At 39.9% G+C, this 19,659-nt stretch overlaps 1 protein-coding gene across 5 annotated transcripts in view; it reads right to left on the bottom strand.

Moving 5' to 3' along the window:
- Positions 1–3,570: 3,570 nt before the first annotated feature.
- The window catches only part of EZH2 (enhancer of zeste 2 polycomb repressive complex 2 subunit), an 88,964-nt gene continuing 72,875 nt past the window's right edge, over positions 3,571–19,659 (bottom strand). For all 5 annotated transcript variants that reach the window (XM_039524247.1, XM_039524248.1, XM_039524245.1 and 2 more), the window contains 8 exons: positions 13,575–13,615; positions 11,716–11,841; positions 10,076–10,254; positions 9,215–9,310; positions 6,673–6,754; positions 5,617–5,697; positions 5,397–5,481; positions 3,571–3,885 (listed from right to left, as the gene is read on the bottom strand). In XM_039524247.1, coding sequence (XP_039380181.1) covers positions 3,825–3,885; positions 5,397–5,481; positions 5,617–5,697; positions 6,673–6,754; positions 9,215–9,310; positions 10,076–10,254; positions 11,716–11,841; positions 13,575–13,615 — 751 coding nt within the window. In that variant the 3' untranslated portion in view covers positions 3,571–3,824. The remainder of the gene's footprint in view (positions 3,886–5,396; positions 5,482–5,616; positions 5,698–6,672; positions 6,755–9,214; positions 9,311–10,075; positions 10,255–11,715; positions 11,842–13,574; positions 13,616–19,659) is intronic.

The raw sequence follows: 19,659 nt of genomic DNA on the forward strand, positions 1-19,659 counted from the left end.
AATTTAAGATAAATAGCAGATACTTGGAAGATGTGCAAAAATGTTTTGGCATTTGAGTTTGACTCTCTCAAAATGGATACAACAGAAACTAAACTCATCTACTTATGCTGTCAGGTAATATTTTTGGCCAAGATTAATCGTGTCACTTTTATGAATAATGTAGTAATACATTTTGGATGTACATTCCCATAGACAAAACTATTATTAAATTAGGTATTTAATGGGAATAAATGCTTTAGTTTTGAATCTGGGGATGTGTGTTGGTAACAAAATCTTTTTTCATCTTGGAATAAGAGGACTCTAGCTCTAACATCTACAGCATTGTTTCTTTAAACTTACATAATCTCCTGGCTGTGGAAGCCTGATTAAAATGCAATACAGCCAAAACCTTGTTTTCTAATGGTGGGAGTTCTGTACTCACTATCTCTACACATGGAAAATAAATTCTTGCTCTTAGTATGTGTTTCCAAGTCCTCATTGTGAGCAGAAGCTCTATCTCGATTTTTCGGGTGCACCTTCTGCACTCGGCAATGCAGAGACACCATAGCTTTGTTTTCTTAGCAATACCCATTGCTTCACAGCGCTTATGGGAAGCGAAGAAAGGTGGCTAACAAAGATGTGGCCGGAGATTGTCTTGGCAAATTCTGCGTCTTCTAGACTTGAAGCATTTAGAGGGGATAAAACTTCTGGTTTTGCTTTGTCGAAAGCACTGCTGCTTTGCCCTAGTGAAGGCTTAACAAAAATGTGCCAGATGAAGAAAAAGTGGCAGAAATGACTATACCTTATTGAATTGTGCGGAGCTGTTACAAGTGAGCTAAAGGCTTTAAAACGGTCTTGTATCACAACCATCTCCTAAGATAGGCTTAGTAGCAGCATGTGCACATGTCAACACACTGCAGTCTGCCCTTACAGTAAAACAAACCCTGGTGTGAAGGTGGTGAATGCCATTTGTAGTTGAGGAATGTTGTCTCTGATTATTTTATTTGCTAGGTTTAAAGTTGCATTTTTGATGCACTGACTTGTGTGCAAGCCATGGAATGAAAGTATGTGGTGGTTGTTTTGGGTTAGACTCAGTCAAAAATGTTTCTGGAGAACAGTCAGCACTTTAGTCCTTCTTCCAATGGAAAACAGAAATGGAGGGGGGAGAAAATGCCAGAAATGGTTGCTGTGAACACTCTTTGAAAACTCAGCATACAGCGCAGTGGTAAAGTGGCTTAGTTCAAATTGTAATTGCTCTGCTATGGCTTACCAAGCTCCTTGTTCAAACTGCAGTCTGGGTAGATCAACTGTGTTATGATAAATTGGTCATGTAGTTTTTACACAAGGGTAGACAAAGGGATGGGACTGCTCTGGACCAACAAATGGAAGCAGAAGAAAAAATCTGGTTAAAGTTGAGCTAGCAGATGGATTTATAGCCACTTTCTGAAACGTCCTGTTGAAAACCCAAGTTAACAGATCAGCAATTATCCATTTTGGCTAGACCTGCCAAAGTACTGATATGGGTACAGGGTGGTAACAGGTATATGGAGTCTTCAATATAGGCTGGATGGAGGCTTGCGTGGCTGGTGTTTTTCCTGAGTCTTTTTTCAGTAATGCGGTATCAATGAATTCTTGGTTTCTGCTGGAGCTTTTGAAAAATAGTCCCAAGATGGTGGTAGAAGTTGTTCCAGCAATCAGCCAGAGACCCATGGAAGTTAACATTAGACAGCTTGTAGCTGTGAGTACTGCAGGGTAGTGCTGCCATTGCAGCACTTGCCTTTGAAGAAGCTAATGGCACCTGTTTGGGAAGGCCTCAGTGGTGGCTGTCTGTCAGAGAGGTTTATAGGGCAGATGTTGCAGGGGTGTGTGATGAAGGTTACTAATACACAAAAGATCACTGAAATATAAAGTGGGGTTTGAGAACTGTGCTCCCATATGGCTAATACCCAGTGTGTAACTTCTTGCAGTAAAATTCATATACTGAGCCCATCTACTTTGTGAAAGTTTATCCTTGCCCTTGTCTGCACTTTTGAGTGATACGGCTCTGGCAGCTGTTGTGCACCAAAAGCAGACAACTAATGCCAAGGGTTGGTACCACAGTTGCCAACTTTTCTGTGGTAAATAAGCACCCTGACTTTCATACTAAACCAAAAATCAAGCTAATCCCATTTCAAAACAAGTCAATCCCTAAGAACCCCACCATTCTGATTAGATCCCTCAGGGTGCAGCTTGGGACTGTGGTAGGCCTGCTGTGCACCCCAGGAGCCAATAAAAAAAAAAAGCTACAAGCCCAATTTGTTTTTTCCCCACAGCGTTGGCAATAGCAGCTCTTGCAACTGGAGGAGGATGAATCCAGGAATTAAAGGACAGAATAAAACATCACATACTGATGATAGTTGGTTTTGACCTTCCTTAAAGGTTTCATTTTCAACGTTATTGTAGGAAGTTACTGACAAGATCAATATATTTAGATTTAATCAAACCAGCATTTTCCAGTGGAAAACTGTTCCCTTGCAAACTTGATGGCTGTGCAGTAGTAAATCAGCCAGGATCAGGTAGGACTTTTTTTTTTTTTTTTAATAAAAGTCAATCCAATTCAGACTTGCAGGTAGTATGCTGAGGCCAGTGGGCTCTAGTGTACAATATGCCCTAAAACAGGGGTTCTCATGCCCCTAGGGATACATCAACTCATCTAAAGATATGTGCCTAGTTTTACTACAGGCTACATAAAAAGCACTAGGGAAGTCAATAGAAACAAAGACTTGTTTCTACACTATACACTGAAGTGGAAGTACAATTGATTTATTTTATAATTAATGAGAAAGTAAGCAATGTTCCAGTAATAGTGTACTGAGACTTGTATTGTGATTTTGTGAGCAAGTAGTTTAACTTGGGGGTAGGCCAGACAAATTAGCCTCCTGAAAGGGGTACAGTAGTCTGGAAAAGTTGAGAGCCACTGCCCTGAAGCACTAGGTCAGAGTGATGGACACTGTGCCATACTTAATTCACTTCCAAAGGGAAAAAGTTATAAAGCAAGAACTAACGTAGCCTTAACAGCCTCCACAGAGGTGTCATTTAAATACACACCTTTATTTAACATGGACTAACTTAGCTGAATGTCACTCAGGACAATTAAGTTGCCCTCACATACAGTTTGGAGAAAGGGTCTATGCCTGCCCCAATATAAAGACTATTACTTGTCCTTTAATCCCCCTGATTTGTTTTTGCATTAACCCTATTTTCCTGTGCTTCCCGCTCAGCTAATGGTGTGAAAGTCCCACACAGAAGGTAAAAGCAGCAGCAAGTGATTAAGTGCACTGTGTACCATCAAGTGATTTACTTTATATACCAAAGTTATTTTAATCTGGCTAGAACCACCATTATAGCTAAAACAACAGGAGTACCTGTGGCACCTTAGAGACTAACATTTATTTTAGCATGAGCTTTTGTGTTAGCGTAGCTCACAAAAGCTCATGCTAAAATAAATGTTAGTCTTTAAGGTGCCACAAGTACTCCTGTTCTTTTAGCGGATACAGACTAACACGGCTGCTACTCTGAAACCTGTCATTATAGCTAAAATACACTTAAAAATGAAGAAGTTCAAGTATCCTTTATTCAAGGTTGAAAAATGTACCACACCGCATTATTGCAAAAGTTCATTGGTACAAAACACTTTGCAGCTGGTGAGAAGGCAATAAAAAGTTGATTTTGAAATTTACTATAAATTACTGTTACAGTACTTTGCAAATTCAGAATTTCAAATTGCATCATTTTTCTAAAATTGCCCACAGTACTAGAAAATTCCTGGAGATAAGGCAGCTGTTCAAAAGTAGAGGTAGCTGATATCAAGGGATTTCCATTTCTCTTTCAATGCCTACATATTTCAGTGCATCAGCCTGGCTGTATCTGAGGGGGAAAAGAGAGACACACAACTTTATTAATCTGATATGTATCATGCTGAGCACCATCAGGAACTTCAAGAGGCGTTTAAGGTGCTGAACCTCTCAAAGATACTGGGAACTAATCACATAAAAGGCTAAACACAATTCTGTTGCTTTTGTGCCCCTGCCTTTAAGTTGCTGCTCTAGAAGAAAACATAGGACCAACCGTGGTGGTGGTGGTAGAGTGCAGTAGCATTGTAAGAGCCCAATTCATGTTAAAACAGACTTTGGGGTAGAAATCAGTATGCAGCAGCTTGGGGGGAATTTCATTTAACTGAAAGATTTTGGAGTTGTTTTTTTTACTTAGCTTAAATTTTCGCGGGGGGGGGGAAACAATAATACCACATAGTTTGCTTTGCCAGTTAACTGTTTAGAGCTTTGAATATCAACATAATTATCTTGAAATCAAACCAGTTCTCAAGCAGCATTTTTCTCCCTTTGCCCATCTGTACATTTTGACTGATGGAAATGTTTTTTCACCAGTTTGTGTAGGTACAGTAAAATGATGTTTACTGAAATTAGCCTTGGAAGGGTAGATTTTTATTGGCAAACTAGAAATTGATCATGAATAAATTAGATGGTTCCTAACCATCAGGAGTGAAACAGCCTTGCACTAATTTGACAGCTATATAAACAGGACAGAGGGTGGGTTGCCTGTCATAGCAGGGGACTGAACTCCATGACCCAGGAAGTTTGCCATTCATGGGACCACACGACTGGAACAATCACAGTGGGCCAGATTTTTAAAGCTACTCAAGCTACTTTTGGATACAGCACTTGGCTGTTAAAATCACTTGGGGATTGCTCTGTTTAGTGTTGCAAACCCTAACTATCTTTAAAAATCTGGCCCAGTGTGCAGTCAGCACTAGACAATGAATGGAGTTACTGTTTGCTCCACATGTGTGTTTACAGCAGGAGACTTGAGCCTTATCTATACTAGAAAAGCACCAATGGCACAAATTTTGCTTGGGGGTGTGTGTGGGGGAGGGGGTTGGGGAAGGTGGACTCAATCACAAGCAGTTATGCCAATATAAAAATGTCTCAATCACCCCTGACAGATTTTACTGTGTAGAGCTGGTCTTTTGTAATTGGCAAACTTGGATGTGTTATTTGGAGAAAAAAAATACATAGTTGTCCCATCCTTGTCTCTTCCATACATATGGAGCTAGTCCTCCCTATAAAGCCTGGGCTTCAAGTGTGCAAGGTTCTGACTAGCTGCTTTAATTAGACTGTGCCTATGAGTTTCAGAAGTGCCCCAAGTGCATTGCTGTCTCTTTCACCAGCAAAAGCCCAGTATTGAGAGATGAAGACAACTGCTGGCATAAGCAACCTGCTGAGACCCAAAGATGGATTTCAATAAAAGGGGAGGTATCTAAATACATTATCAAACCTCAGATATTAAAGATTCAATGTGACAAAAAAATCAGGCTTGGCCACAGTGGCCCTAGAATGAAGATCTTACTACAATCTACCAACCTGTAGTCAAAAAACAGCTCTTCACCAGTCTGAATGGCTCTCTTAGCAAATATACCTATTCTGTGATCTCCATTAACCATCATAACTGTTTAAAAAAAAGAGAAAGTATACAGTCAGGACCTTTGCATGACTTATTTGTATTTACACATTCTGCCACCACTCTACAACAATGTTTCATGTATTGTTAGACTACCCCTAGATTAATTTTTTCTGGTATTACCTTTTGCATAGCAGTTGGGATTTACTGAATGGTTTGCAAATCGGATTTTGTTACCCTTGCGTGTTGCATCAACCACAAAATCTAGAAGAGAATGTAAGCAGTTAGAACAGGTTTCTAAAGAGCTTTAAGCACATCTGAGAAAATGCTGTACAGCGCACAGCCTATTTTATGCACCTGCCAGGTTATAACTTTAGTGTGTTCAGCGTGAAAGTCATTTTGAAAAACCTTCTCCGATGTTCAATTTTCCTCGGGAAAGGCTAACAAGTTGCCATATTAAAATATCATGGCAGCGTAGTTAAACAACGTTCTAAACTTCCTAAAACTGATGTTTCCACTTGCTGAGAATGTTTACACATTCCCCCTCCATCCATCTCCTGCCCAAATGACGTACAATGATGTTTCTAAATTAGATGGATCTCTTCTCTCTTTCCAGGTCTACAAGTTCTTTAAAACGTGCTGACCTTTATATAAAAAAGCTTCCTTGATGAATTTTTTGCAGCACTTAGGGCTAGATCCACAAAGGGGCTTAGGCAGTGCAACAGTGAGCACTGTGACACCTAGCTTTTAAGCACCACACTGTCCCATAGAATCCTCAGCCATGAGGTAGTCACCCAAGGCTCCCTATGCAGGGCATAGGGAGAGTTAAGTTCCTAGTTGATTTTTCAGAAGCTAGCAAGCTGAGGCCTAAGCTAGGCAATAGGAAATGCTAAGGTAAGAGATGGGGCTTAAGCCCCATCTATCAAAGGTTTTTAGGCACCTGATTCTTGGACAGACCCTTTCACAAAAGACAGCTACAGAGGACTCTACGTGCACGAGGCCCAATGTGGTAGGTATGCCTGCATCAGGCCCCACAGGTGAGAAGCAGGAATCACCTACTCTGAGAATCCCACCCGGCCATAGACGTGAACATGGGCACTCAGCAGTGGCAGAACTTAGGTAGTTTCATTCATGCCACCTGCACAAACTTAGGTGCCTGTGGGTTAGGTGGCAGTTAAATCGAGGTTTTGAAAATCTTAGTTGTGTCAATTAGAATGGATAGCTAGACATAATACATACCATTATTCAGATTGAATAGAAAGCTGCACATGTACTTGTCATATACCTTCCCTCTTCTGTCTGCCTCATCCTGAGAAATAATCTGCAAGAAATATTGCATATTTAAAAAGGCCACTTATTTTTCAGCTGGTAATAGAAATAGCTTACAGCCTCAAGCATGCTCCATATCTAAAGCCCATCATAACTGGAATCCTAACTTTTCCCATTCTGGAATGAAATTTATATGGCAAGTGGAATTAAGACAGGGAAAACTAACACTTCAGCTAAGGCTGACAAGTGGTCTTAGACTATGCTGTTCTGTGGGTGGATGCAAAGACCATGACTGCAAGACTAATAAAAGTCTACAGCTGTCATCTTGGAGACATTTCCAATTCAGCCATACAAAGTTACATTAACTAGGGCTCTCTTACTTAGTAGCCCAAAACAGCACCATCAGTTCAGCCTAGAAGGAAGACACACATTTTATAATTCTGTTTCTCTAAAGATATATAAACTTACATTAAAAAAAAATCAAAAACCAATTTTATTTAAAAAGTTTTTTCAATTCAACCCCTTTAAAATTAATTTTGAAATAGACAGTTTATGTTAAAGCCTAAGCTTATAATCATTTACATTAAATACATAAAATAATATTAAGCAGTACATGTTTGCTGCTACATTTTAAGAAAGGTGAAACCACTGAACTGGTAGAAGTCACTGGCTAAGCATCTGGAACCAATTTGTTGAAGTGCTAAGCCAGCTTTTATCAATAGCCTCTTCTACAGGTTCAGAGAGAATATTTTCTTTGATTCAGTTTATTCAACTAGTTCAGTTCTAGTTCATTCATAGTTGAAAAAGCAGGAAAGCTTGTTTTCCTCTTCCAATCAATGAATAAAAACTAGGTGTGAGAGGGTGAGATCTACTAGTTCTGAAATCTTAAAGGTCATGGCAACCAGAAACAATCAGTACAATTCACTAACAGATAATTACTTCCTTTAATAAATCAGTTTTAACTACAAAACATGTTTTGATAAACTTTTGGTAATTTTTTCCTCTTACATATCCAGCACACTTAAGGTAGTTTTATTTAAATTTAAAAAAAAATTAAAGCTGTTTTTGTGCATTTTCAATCACATCTGAAAATAGAGCTTGATACAAAAGTTAACTATCTAGTTAAGAAGAAATGCATCTTCACCATTTTCTTAAAAAAAAAATTAAAAATCTAAATGCAAGTTAAGCTACACAACTGCTTAAATAAATATGTACAGCTATAGTGTATTCTCCTGGTTAGCAAAAAGAAGCTCGAAATTTAGTGTAAAGACTACTTAGTCGCAAATCAATGTGTTTAATAGTTACCAACCAATAAGGATCAACCTTTCACTTGGAAAATAACTATTGTACAAATGCACAACATGATTTAATCATACTATGATTGAAAATGACAATTGTTGCTTTGATTTAAATCAATTCACTCTGTACAGGACACTCACTTCTGGGCCTTAGCTCTCCCTTTCACACAGCCTGATATCTACATTTGGGGCAGATGAGAGGGCAGTCTTGCCTACTGAATCTTGGCAGCATCTTATGCTGGCAGTCAAATGATTTTGCAAGAAACTCCAGATTTGCTTTAACTGGGACTGGTTAACTTTAGATCAGTATCAGAGGGGTAGCCGTGTTAGTCTGGTTCTGTAGAAGCAGCAAAGAATCCTGTGGCACCTTATAGACTAACAGATGTTTTGCAGCATGAGCTTTCGTGGGTGAATACCCACTTCTGTGGGTTGGGACCCCAAAGTGGGTCGGGACTGTTCCAACAGGGCTGGCATTAGACCTGGTGGAGCCTGGGGCCCATGCCCGAGGCTACAGGCCACCTGCCAGAGGCTGAAGCCCTTGGGTTTTGGTCCCCCTACCCACGGTGGTGGGGCTCTGGCGGGCTCAGGCTTCGGGTCCCCCATCATGGGGTCATGTACCAATTTTGTTGTCAGAAGCGGATCACAGTGCAATGAAGTTGAAGAAACCCTGCTTTAGATCTATCCTCTCTTCCAGCCTCATCCTCACAGGCACCCCAAAAGTCATGAAAAATCTTGCCAGTGGAAAAATGGCAGTATCAACCATGAATTCATCTATGCATAGTAGATGCTAGGGAAGCTTTTATTCTCTTGGCAATGCCAAGACCTTGAAACCTGCTGTGAATTATTGTATAACATTCCTTTATTCCACAAAAGGGTACTAAATCTACAAACAAGCTAGTTCCCAAGCCTAGAGACATTTAACCAATTTTGCTTTATAATTAGTCAAGGTCACAAACTGATACATCACTGAAGAAAGTGACCTTGAATATTTTAGTGAGACATCTATGTATAAAAAACAAATTTCTTACTCTTTTGCCAACGTACAGCTGTAACGCTTAAAACATACATTTGAAGCAGTGGTTTTCAACCTGTGGTCCTTGGACTAGTTCTAAGATTTCCTAAGAGGTCCGCACCTCCATTTGAAATTTTTGAGGGGTCTGCAAAGGTAAAAAAGGTTGAAAGCCACTGACTTGAAAGGTACTCTCTTTCCATACCTCACCACAGTACTCAGAGATGAATTCATTCTTCTGTACGGGATCTTTGATGAAAATTCCCCAGCCTGCCACATCTGAAGGTGCTAACAGCAAATGCTAGAGAAGGGGAGAAACAAGAAACGTATCATCTGACTTGGGTTTTCTGGAATGTTCAACTTAAATGATAAACATACATTGTCACTAACATTTGGGAAGGGAGGGTGGGGGGGGGAAGAAGGTGCACATAAAAGAGACCAGATACAGTGCTAATGAAAAAAACATTCCAGGGTAGAAGTGGCCACGGGGTAGAAACTGTTTGATTACAAATCCAAGTAACAAGACACATGCAAAACTGTATCTGTCTGTACTAAAGGCCTCCAGATCAGAATAGTAAAAAAACTGGGTAAATTAAGAGATTTTTAAGACTGCAAAAGTCTGCTTGTACAACTGCAATATTTACCACTTTAATATTAATCTGATTATGGAAACCATGAACCAGTGCTTTAAAATGCATATTTTTTTCATCCTACAAAATGTGATGCTCAGCTTAAGTTTACATATTTTGCACACAAAAGTTAGTACTGAAGAAAACAGTAGATGTTCCATTCCATAGTGGTACAAGTTGCATAAGGAGCTGTACGAAGAGGACTAAAGTAGCACATAACTCAGAATGGCAAAGTCGGTGGAAACCATTTTCCCTTTCAGGCTAGTCTCTCTCTTTTTGTTGGCCACAAAAACCACAGCAGAGTCCAAACTCCAGTGCACTGGGGATTTTTTGGAATAAAAACAATATTAGGCACCCCCCCCTCATTGTTCACATGATGTAAAAAGGCAAAAACAGTGGAGATAGGAAGACGTGTGTAGAAAGGTAAGCATATACACCTTTTTGGATCCCCTCTGAATGCTGCAGTTCTTGCAAGAAACATTTTTGCTGTCCCAGTGATCGGCTGCTCCACATGTCAGACAGAGGTCTGGATCACATTCACGTACAGCCAGATAGCATGGACACTGCTTAGTGTTGCACTGTGCTTTGCAGCGGCATCCAGGAAACCTGTTTTGGCCTTTAAAGAGGAAAGAAAAATAAACAAGTAAATGTGAAAAAAAGAATCACAGTTCAGGTCCTAAAGTTTAGCAAAAATACACTGATTCCTTGCCTCAGATGTCTCAGTTCCCCAATACTTAAGGTTAATACAAAGTGAACAGTCAGGCAGGGTGACTATGCAGCCTGCAGCTGTGAGCCTCCCAGCCAGCTTGACAGACTCAGGCTAGGGCTCTAAAAATAGCTATGTAGGCAGCACTTTGACATTGCAGCTTGAGTTCTGAAGCCTAGGGAGGTGGGTGAGCTTCACAGCCTGAGCTCCAGCCTAAGCTGCAACCTCCAAGTACTATCTAAAGAGCTATTTTTGGAGCACTAGCCTGAGCCAGTTGACCTACGCCAGGAGGCTCATTACCATAGGCTGAGTAGACTCTCTAAGGGTGTTTTCTCTGCAGTCTTCTACTGAATGAAGCGGTGCTCACCCTATGCACTAGTTTTGAAACTCTTCCTTTAAACAGAGGGATGGTAAGTTTCTTTACACAGGCTTTATATTCAAGAATAACCAACTCACTGCTCCTTAATGCCCCCGTCCTGCATTAATTTAAACACGTTTCTCTATGAGCACATATACTTAAGGTGCAGATTTTAATGAGACTAAGCAGCAAAGAGTCCTGTGGCACCTTATAGACTAACAGACATATTGAAGCATGAGCTTTCGTGGGTGAATACCCACTTCGTCGGATGCATGCTCCAATACGTCTGTTAGTCTGTAAGGTGCCACAGGACTCTTTGCTGCTTTTACAGATCCAGACTAACACGGCTACACCTCTGATACTTGACATCTTAAGTATGTATTTCAAAGCCATTTAGATGTTGCTGTACTTGGCATTGTTAATGCTTAACTTATTTAGAGATTTTTGTATCTTTATAAATTCTGAAAAGAACCAGGAAGCCAGAGTACAGGTGTGTGTACGCCCTTGTTTCTTACCTTAGAAATATCAGTAAGGAAAAGAGTGTTTTTTTCTGGTTTTGCTGGAGGACCACTTGGAGGCAGAGGATTTATTTTAAGCTTTTAACTCCCTACTTGAATGGGTGAAGGTGCTGAATTTATAATAAAGACTCTATTCAAAGTGTAATTAGCCATTAAAGTTGAACAGGAGTTAAGACAACCAAAGAGATGTAAACAGACTAAAAAGCACTTTCACTCCTTACTTGTAATGTCATTTATGGTTCTGGTCACCTAGATATAACCTGAAATAATGCTTTTTTTTTTTTTTTAAGGGGGGAGGGGCGCACAAGAGAAAGAAAAAACCTCTCTGAAAACTTTCCAGGCCTTCTTTAAATGTCAAAAAAACAGCAAAAAATGGTACACGCTCGTTTTTTTGCCCTTTGTAGCCCTTTTATTTAATATCAGCAAATTTGTGTCTACAAATGACACTAGTCTATGAAAAGACACTAATTGCAGATGCCTTCCAAAATTACTTACATTCTGAGCTGCACTGACAAAACTTCTCACAAAAGTTCTGAGCAATTACACAAGGACATGAGCTGTCACAAGGTTGACGAGGATGATCACATGGCTGGTAGTTGTAAACATGATTAGATGACCCATCTGAATAAAAATAGTAATAATTTGAAAAGATTAAGAATGAGAGAACTTTAAATTTGTTTAACCAAAAATTTCAAATGGGAAGTCCCGTCTTAAAATTCACTTAAACAAAAAAGGCCTATCAAACCTACTCTTCTCAAAGTATTAATAATAGAAAAGTACACGAAACAAAAATTGTGGCATTAACAAGATGTATGTTAACTTAATTACTGAGTTGTTTGCTTGCTGTTGCACCTCACCCCTCATATTACTAATCTGTAGTGTATTTAGAACCTAAGAGCTCGTCTACAGTGGGAATTGAGGAGCAGAACTATAGCTGTATAATTATTTGCATAGGCACTGACTGCATGGATGCTCCAGGGCTGGAGCAACCACAGAAAAAAAATTAGCAGGTGCTTAGCACCCACCAGCAGCCAAGCTCCTCTTCCTCCCCCAACTCCTGCCTACCTGTGGCCCCCCACCGATCAACTCCCTCCCCTCCACCCCAGGATGCCTTGGAACAGTTGTTCAGCAGCATGCAGGAGGAGTTGGGAGAGGGAGGAGCGGGGACAGGGCACCCTGGTGGGCAGAAAGAGCTGAGTAGGGGTGGAGCAGGGGGTGAAGAGGTGGGGCCTGGGGTAGAGCTGAGGTTGAGTGCCCCATGGAAAATTAGAAGCCAGCACCTGTGAACACTATAGCTCTGTATGTGGACAATCTAGACCAGTGGTAGGCAACCTGTGGGCCACATGCGGCCCACCAGGGTAATCTCCTGGCGGGCCACCAGACAGTTTGTTTACATTTGCACAACCGCCCACAGCTCCCAGTGGCCACAGTTCACTGTTCCCGGCCAATGGGAGCTGCGGGAAGTGGCGCGGGCCACAGGGATGTGCTGGCTGCTGCTTCCTGCAGCTCCCATTGGCTGGGAACGGCAAACTGTGGGCACTGGGAGCTGCGAGCAGCCATGCAAATGTAAGCAAACTGTTGGGCAGCCTGCTAGCAGATTACCCTGATGGGCCGTGTGTGGCCCGCAGGCTGCCCCCACTGATCTAAACTAAGGTCATTTTTATTCCACAAGAGGAATTATACTGCTTAGCAATACCCATACAATTATACCGCTATATTTCTGCTGATCAATTTCCCTGTGATGATAAGTCCTAGGCTCTTGAAGGCAGGAATCTTGTCTTTCACTTTATCTGTAGAGCAGCTAATAAACTTTGGGTGCTATATAAATTAATATCTGCCTTCAATCCACTAGCACTTATGCTGGTTTAGGTGTATTTGTATAATGTTATATCTGTTTCAGTTAACAACCAAGCAGCGCAAAAAAAAAAAAATCCACCACTGAACAGAAAATTATTCTTTAATCAAAGTCTCTCCCATACCCACAAATTTGTAGAGCAACTTGCAAAATGAAAAACAAAAAACCCACACAAATGCAGCTCATCACAATACAATAAGAGTTGTGCTGTGTTATTTGCACTATAACAAGGCCTGCCTAACGTGTTATGAATTCATTGCCTCCTTCCTATTTAGTTTTATTTTCTTTTAAAATATGCAAAGCGTTTTCTGAACAGCTGCATAAACAATGTGGAATATCCTCTGTCCCTGCTATATCAGTAATGTATGGTTACTATTCTTCCGTCTCCTTGTGACCCCTGACTCCCCATGAAAAAGTATAAAATGGCCTAACATCATTCAGAAAACATTAGTAGGATCTTAAAAATTCAGGACATAAAGTTGAATGGAAAGATGCTAACCCTTTTTCAGCTGTATCTTTCTGCAATGAGCAGCCCACAACCTGCAAAAACACAAAACAAACACAAGAAGGTTGACAGGAACTCCTCCTGTACTGGGCTGGGGAATGTAGCTGCAGTTCTAGGTACCTACAAAATCACTTAACTGGGAAAGTCTTCTGTAACAAGAATTCCTAAACCTTCTACATCAAAGTTTTACGGAAGAACCTCCACACTAGCCCAGTTTACTGCTAAAATCTGGTGACATTAACGTGCTTGAGGCGATTTACAATCTACTAAAAATTATGTTAGAAACCAGTGTTTTTAATTTTGCTTTAAAGCTGTAGTTCCAATATATTGTTTCTTTAGCAGTTAAAACTAATTGAACTACCAAGTTTCACCAATAATAAAGTTCAATCATTTGCAGCCAGGATTTCCTAAATTTATATTCCCAAGGAGTTAATTCATATGTTTAAATACCGACATTCAATTTCTATTGTTTGTGACTATGGGACAGACTGCCAATTTGCTTCTGTATAGATCTCCATTTCTAGAGAGAGTTAATACTTGTAACTGGTCCACGTAATGCAGAGTGTTGTGTGTAGTGAGAAATTCTCATGGTAGATTCAAATGTTTAAGGAACAGAACCATGAATCTGCATTTCTTTCCAATGACTACAAACACCCAGAAGTTCTTCTTTCAAAGCTTAGATACATTTAAATATATGTTTAACCAAATAGGAATTTCTACCTGTTAATTTCCTTTCTGCACAGCATTACGTCAATTTGGATTCTGATGGATTACTGTTTTCTCCTCCTGTGTACCCAACAGCTTTAACCAAACGCAACATGATTCTCCACACAGCTAGCTTACATTAAATGTGTGTTAACCTGTTCTCCATCCAATTCAGTAGACTCTTATCAAGGTAACTATGAGACTCAGAGTTCAGATTCTTAATTTGTTCGGATTTATAACTTTTCTTCAAAAAAAAGTTATACAAAACAGATTTAATTCCTTTTCAAGGTGGGTCACTCCAAGCGGGTATAATACTGAAGTAAAAGGATATAAACAGGTAAAAATTCCTATTTCTGCACTGTATTACTTCAGTTAAGAGACATAGAACCTCTCTAGAACTCTGCTTCCCAACTACTTGAAGGGAGAAATAAGATTTCAAGTCAGAAAATTTAATATAGCTCACATGATTATGTTACATTCGCCAAACACTGCAGACAAGTTAAAAGTAGAAAAGACTACACAACTGAACAATACTTCCACCACAGAAGCTTTCCTTCTTTTGGCCCAAGATGACAATATGGATTAGTAGTATGCCAAATTCCCTACCGGTAATGGAAGATTTTCATAGCTAAGACTCATGAATGCACAACTTAAATCAGACCTTTGATCATTACGAAGTGTCTATGAATTAAGTACTTCTCCAATTCTAACAAAGTCACATACCGTATATACTTGTTCATTAGCCCGTTCGTTTATAAGCTGACCCCCCCCCGCCCAATATGGTTAGGTAAAAATAGCAAAAACTATACGACGCTTTCATAAGCTGACCCTATATTTCTGGGGTTGGCAAACTTTGGCTCCTGGCCCGTTAGGGTAAGCCGCTAGCAGGCCAGGACGTTTTGTTTACTTGGAGTGTCTGCAGGCACAGAGCCCCTCAGTTCCTAGTGTCTGCAGTTTGCCACTCCCATTGGCTGGGAACAGCGAACCGTGGCCACAGGGAGCTGAGGGACTCCATGCTTGTAGACGCTCTAGGTAAACAATGTATTAAATATTCAATTCAATGATTCCATAGAGTTTTAAATAATCAAATGTTGGTGTAAACCCATTTATAAGCTGACCCCCACTCTTCGATGCGTCACTTTTTTACAAAAAATATTCACTTTCTGAACAAGTATATACGGTACTAATGTCCTGCAAAGGTCCAAGGTGTGCCACCTTCTTTCTAAGGGCGCATTAGATTGCATAGAAAATTTGGCAAGGAGATGAATTAAAATGAAAGATTAACACTTTGGCCAAGAAGATCAGAACCAAAATAACTTTACGTGGTAGAAAATTAGATATGGAAGTTGTGATGAATTATGCCAGCTCACTGACTCTTCTGAAGAAAACTAGGGCCACCAAAACAATACTTTGAGAGTTAAGGATTAAAGGTATATTGTGATCATGAGTTCAGAGGGGGAATTAAAGAGGACATTTAGGGACCAAGTGAATGCTTCAACATGGGCCAACTGGGATAATTAGAGGTCTGACTAGTGCTCTTTGATATTGGCGACGGGTTGCAACATAAACCCTAAGATTAGCATGGTGACTTTCAGAAACTGAATGACTAAGAGGTAGAAGGTTGCCTGGAAGCACTATAACTTTCCTTTAATGGCCTCAACGAGTGACATACTGGGGATAGGACAAGTGGTGGGGGTGAGAGATTTTTCACCAATAATTCTATTTATCTCTTCTTCCATCCTACTCAGCAACAGAAGACAATGTTGAATTTTCAACTACCAGGAAGCAAAGAGGCAAAAGTGTCAAGTGGGAGATTTCCACAGCAAAGTAGTAGTAGGATAGTATAAAATAGAGGAACTTCAAGTGATGTTTCCCATGGGATGCAAGATGAAATAAATACTGGACCATGACAAACAAACAATTACTAGTGAGTAATTTCCTCTTACTGTACATGCCACTTCTCCCATTCTCCCCAGTAATAGTCAGGAGGTGTTGCAAACATCAAGCCAGATGAGGTAGGCTTACCAAGAAGTGGTACTTGGAGAATCTTTCAGGCAAGAGCAATTTCAGTATATAAATACATGTTGGAAGATGAGAAAGCATTCACAAGTGTTGTTCCTAAATCCAGGTATCAGGAACAATAGGCCAATTACTGATGTTGGATCTCCAACAAAGTGGGAGACATCTGGTTCCTGCCTGCCTGCACATTTAATAACTGAATGCTTCTGGATTATGTTCACTTCTGATTACTGAAATCGTTTGTCAAATATGTTGACCTTTCTGGCTAAAAATCCAGAAGATGCTGACATCAACTGGATAGCAGCTATAGACATTTCTGGGGAAACTGCTAAAATCTGTCCCTAGTAATGGCATGAAGACAACACTGAATCTGTCTCAAGTTTAGAAATGAAAATTCAACTGGTATATGTAGTTAGATCTGTTGGAAAAGTAGGTTTTTGCTTTTCTGCTTTTGTTCTCATTAGACTCCTTAAATATGCTGTGTCTAGACTCGCTCTAAAGATGCAGCCTTTTACAGGGGAATGCAAGTAATTTGGGTCAAGACATCAGCCACACTGCTTGCCAGGCCACGATGATACTTAAGATGCCTTTGGACAAGAGCCTCAGTATCCTGGGCAGAATAATACAGAAAAGCTATAGCGAGGTGCTGTGAAGAACCAATCCCTGAAGAATAAGGACAGAAAGAAGAATTGAAATGAAATCTCTCTGGATAGAAAATCATTATTTCTTCACTTAAGTGTAGTCTAAGAAACGAAGTCAAGTCCTATTTAATGAGGGAAAACTCATTACAGCTGATCATTATTAATCCAGTGAGATCAGAGGGAGATTGATAACTATTTCATTCATATCAACTAGATATGGATGTAAGCACATGAGAATGAATGACTAAAGTACAAATTTCTCTCCTCTCAGTGAATGGTCACATTCTTTTGAGTTGGTGGAATTGTTGCTCTTTATTCAATTGGTTAAACTGGTTGTCTCTTATACAGAGCTGTTTTCTTGGTTTAATTAGTAAGAATAGTTTTTACAAATTGTCAGGCTGCAGAGATGATACATAAAAAGACACCTCAGGATAACTGAAGTTATTAGGCTCCTACAACAGAGGTGTAAAAAAGAAAGTTTTCCTCTCTCTTTAGCACAGCATTATCAGGAATCTAAAAGACTTTGGCATAGTAAGGAGCAAAGGAAACTGCTCTTAGCAATGAGCAGGCTGTATTTCCTACTAGGCTCTCCATTCTTTAAGCAGACTGGGATGCTAAGATGGTGTGGGAACCCGATGCTGCAGGAAGTTAAGTTTGGTAGTGCTCATGTGGAGTAAACAATAGCAGTTTAGCTTGCAAGACAGCTTCAGCATATTGGTAAAGAGGCCACCCAGACTGAACAGAAAGCTTAATGAAAAAGTGCTACCAAGTCAGGTAGGAAAGATGTTACAAAGGCTCTTAACTGAGCCTGATGCTGCTTTTTCTCCTCTACGAATGGAGCTCTCCTTCAGAAGGATGGTGCCTGTGAATGTAGGAAGCCATTATGAATTGTTCTTCAGGCTCTCTCCTGTCTTCAGGCAGAAAGGAACTGGAGTGTGCAGCAGGCTCTTCAGAGCCTGCAATGGAAGCCATGTCCCAAAATTAGGAGAGTCAGAGAAAGGTTGTTCAACACAATTTACGCAGTCTGGCTCCAGTACAGTAGATTCAGACTGGAAACAACATAAAGAACACTTTCTACCTCTTCGGAGTGTTTCAGCCACTTGTAAACCTCTAGCTGCATCTCTCCCAAGAAGGCAGAGAAACAAGAAAACCATCATGAACAAGTGTGACAATATTGTTTTGTTTTACTCAAGATGCTTCTTACATAGGAGGAAAAGTAACCCATTAGTCTTTGAGCTGACATAGTAAAATGCAGAATCCAATGAGATGCTGTAAAAGCATTAAAGACACCCTGAAATCACTTATCACTGACACATTGGTGACCAGTCAGAAAGAACACATTGGTGTATAGCACTTCCCCACCCAATGAACCAGAACAGAGAAAACCAGAATGCAAAGCTAACAACATTCCTAGACAGAGCTGCCAACTGTCCAGTTTGGCTGGACAATTTCAGATTTTGAAAAATCTTGCCCACCAAATGCCTCAGGACAGTTGAGAGCTATGAAGCAGAGGGAGCAATGGTACTATTGTGATCTGAACAGAGCAGGACCGCTTCCAGCTGTTCACTGACCCCCTTTTCTACCCTGGTTTGATTGTCTCTCTACACTACAAGCAGTCAGTTCATTTTATCACTGTTGCAGCTTCTGCACGAAGATCAATGGAAGGCTCTCCTTGAGCAAGAAGACTATGAAACAGGTAGACGGGAGCCAGGAAAGTAATAGGGATTAATTGCTGGAAAAAGTAGGGGGAGGGGAGAAACAGGCAGCCATTCAGGAAAAATAGAAAAAGTTTTTCGAAGATCTATTGGCTGCTGACAGTTCTTCTCTTCCTTTTTTCCTCTCACCCTTCTAGGAATAAAAACATTCACCAGAATACGCACAGAATTGTCCCATGCTTGGGTTTCTGTTGGACCACAGATTTTTAGTTGACAAATTGTCCCTATCAAAAGCGTTCACATGTTGCAAAGTAGATAGACAAGAAACAGGGGGGAAAGGGAGCATTTTAAAAAACTTTTAGAAAGTTAATTTTGGATGGGCTTTTTATAGCCTCAGAAAGAGCCTTATAACAGCTTTCCTTATCACTTATCTCACTAAAGGTAGATAAGTTGCCATATTATTTTTGTCTTGTACTGGAACTTTAGTAGACTCCTAGCATGGTTCTTCAACTAAGTATGTAGTTGGTAAATAAGCCGGAATGTCTAAGTCCATGTAGGTGATCAAGAATTGTTTTGTTTTTAAAGGGAGGATGTGTCTTATTTTTCCAGCAAATTACAGGTTATTGCTTGTCTGAAGCATTACATTTTACCATATGGACAAAATCTGCATACTAATTTGCAGAATATCTTCTATTCACTACTGATTCAGACTATTATTGGGAAATGACATAGTCACATGACTTACTGAAGTGTTATTTCTTAAAAAAACCCTCAAGGAATCAAGGAATGTTGCCCAAAACAAAAAAACAAAAACAAAAATCTACTAAGTGGTAGTATCTCCTTTTCCTTTTCTTTTTTTTTTAATTCAACAAAACCTAACCTATTCTACATCAATGTGAATTTTTGATTATTATAACATTGTCTGGAATAATGTGAATCTAACCCTAACTTGAATTTACTTGTTGCAATAAGCCTATAAGCACCTTGGAAAAACTTGACTATTTATAAAGGTAGAACAGGGTTTGTTTTGTTTTTGAGAAATTGGACAATTTTGTTTCA

This window comes from Mauremys reevesii, linkage group 2, assembly GCF_016161935.1.
Source record: "Mauremys reevesii isolate NIE-2019 linkage group 2, ASM1616193v1, whole genome shotgun sequence".
Lineage (NCBI taxonomy): Eukaryota > Metazoa > Chordata > Testudines > Geoemydidae > Mauremys > Mauremys reevesii.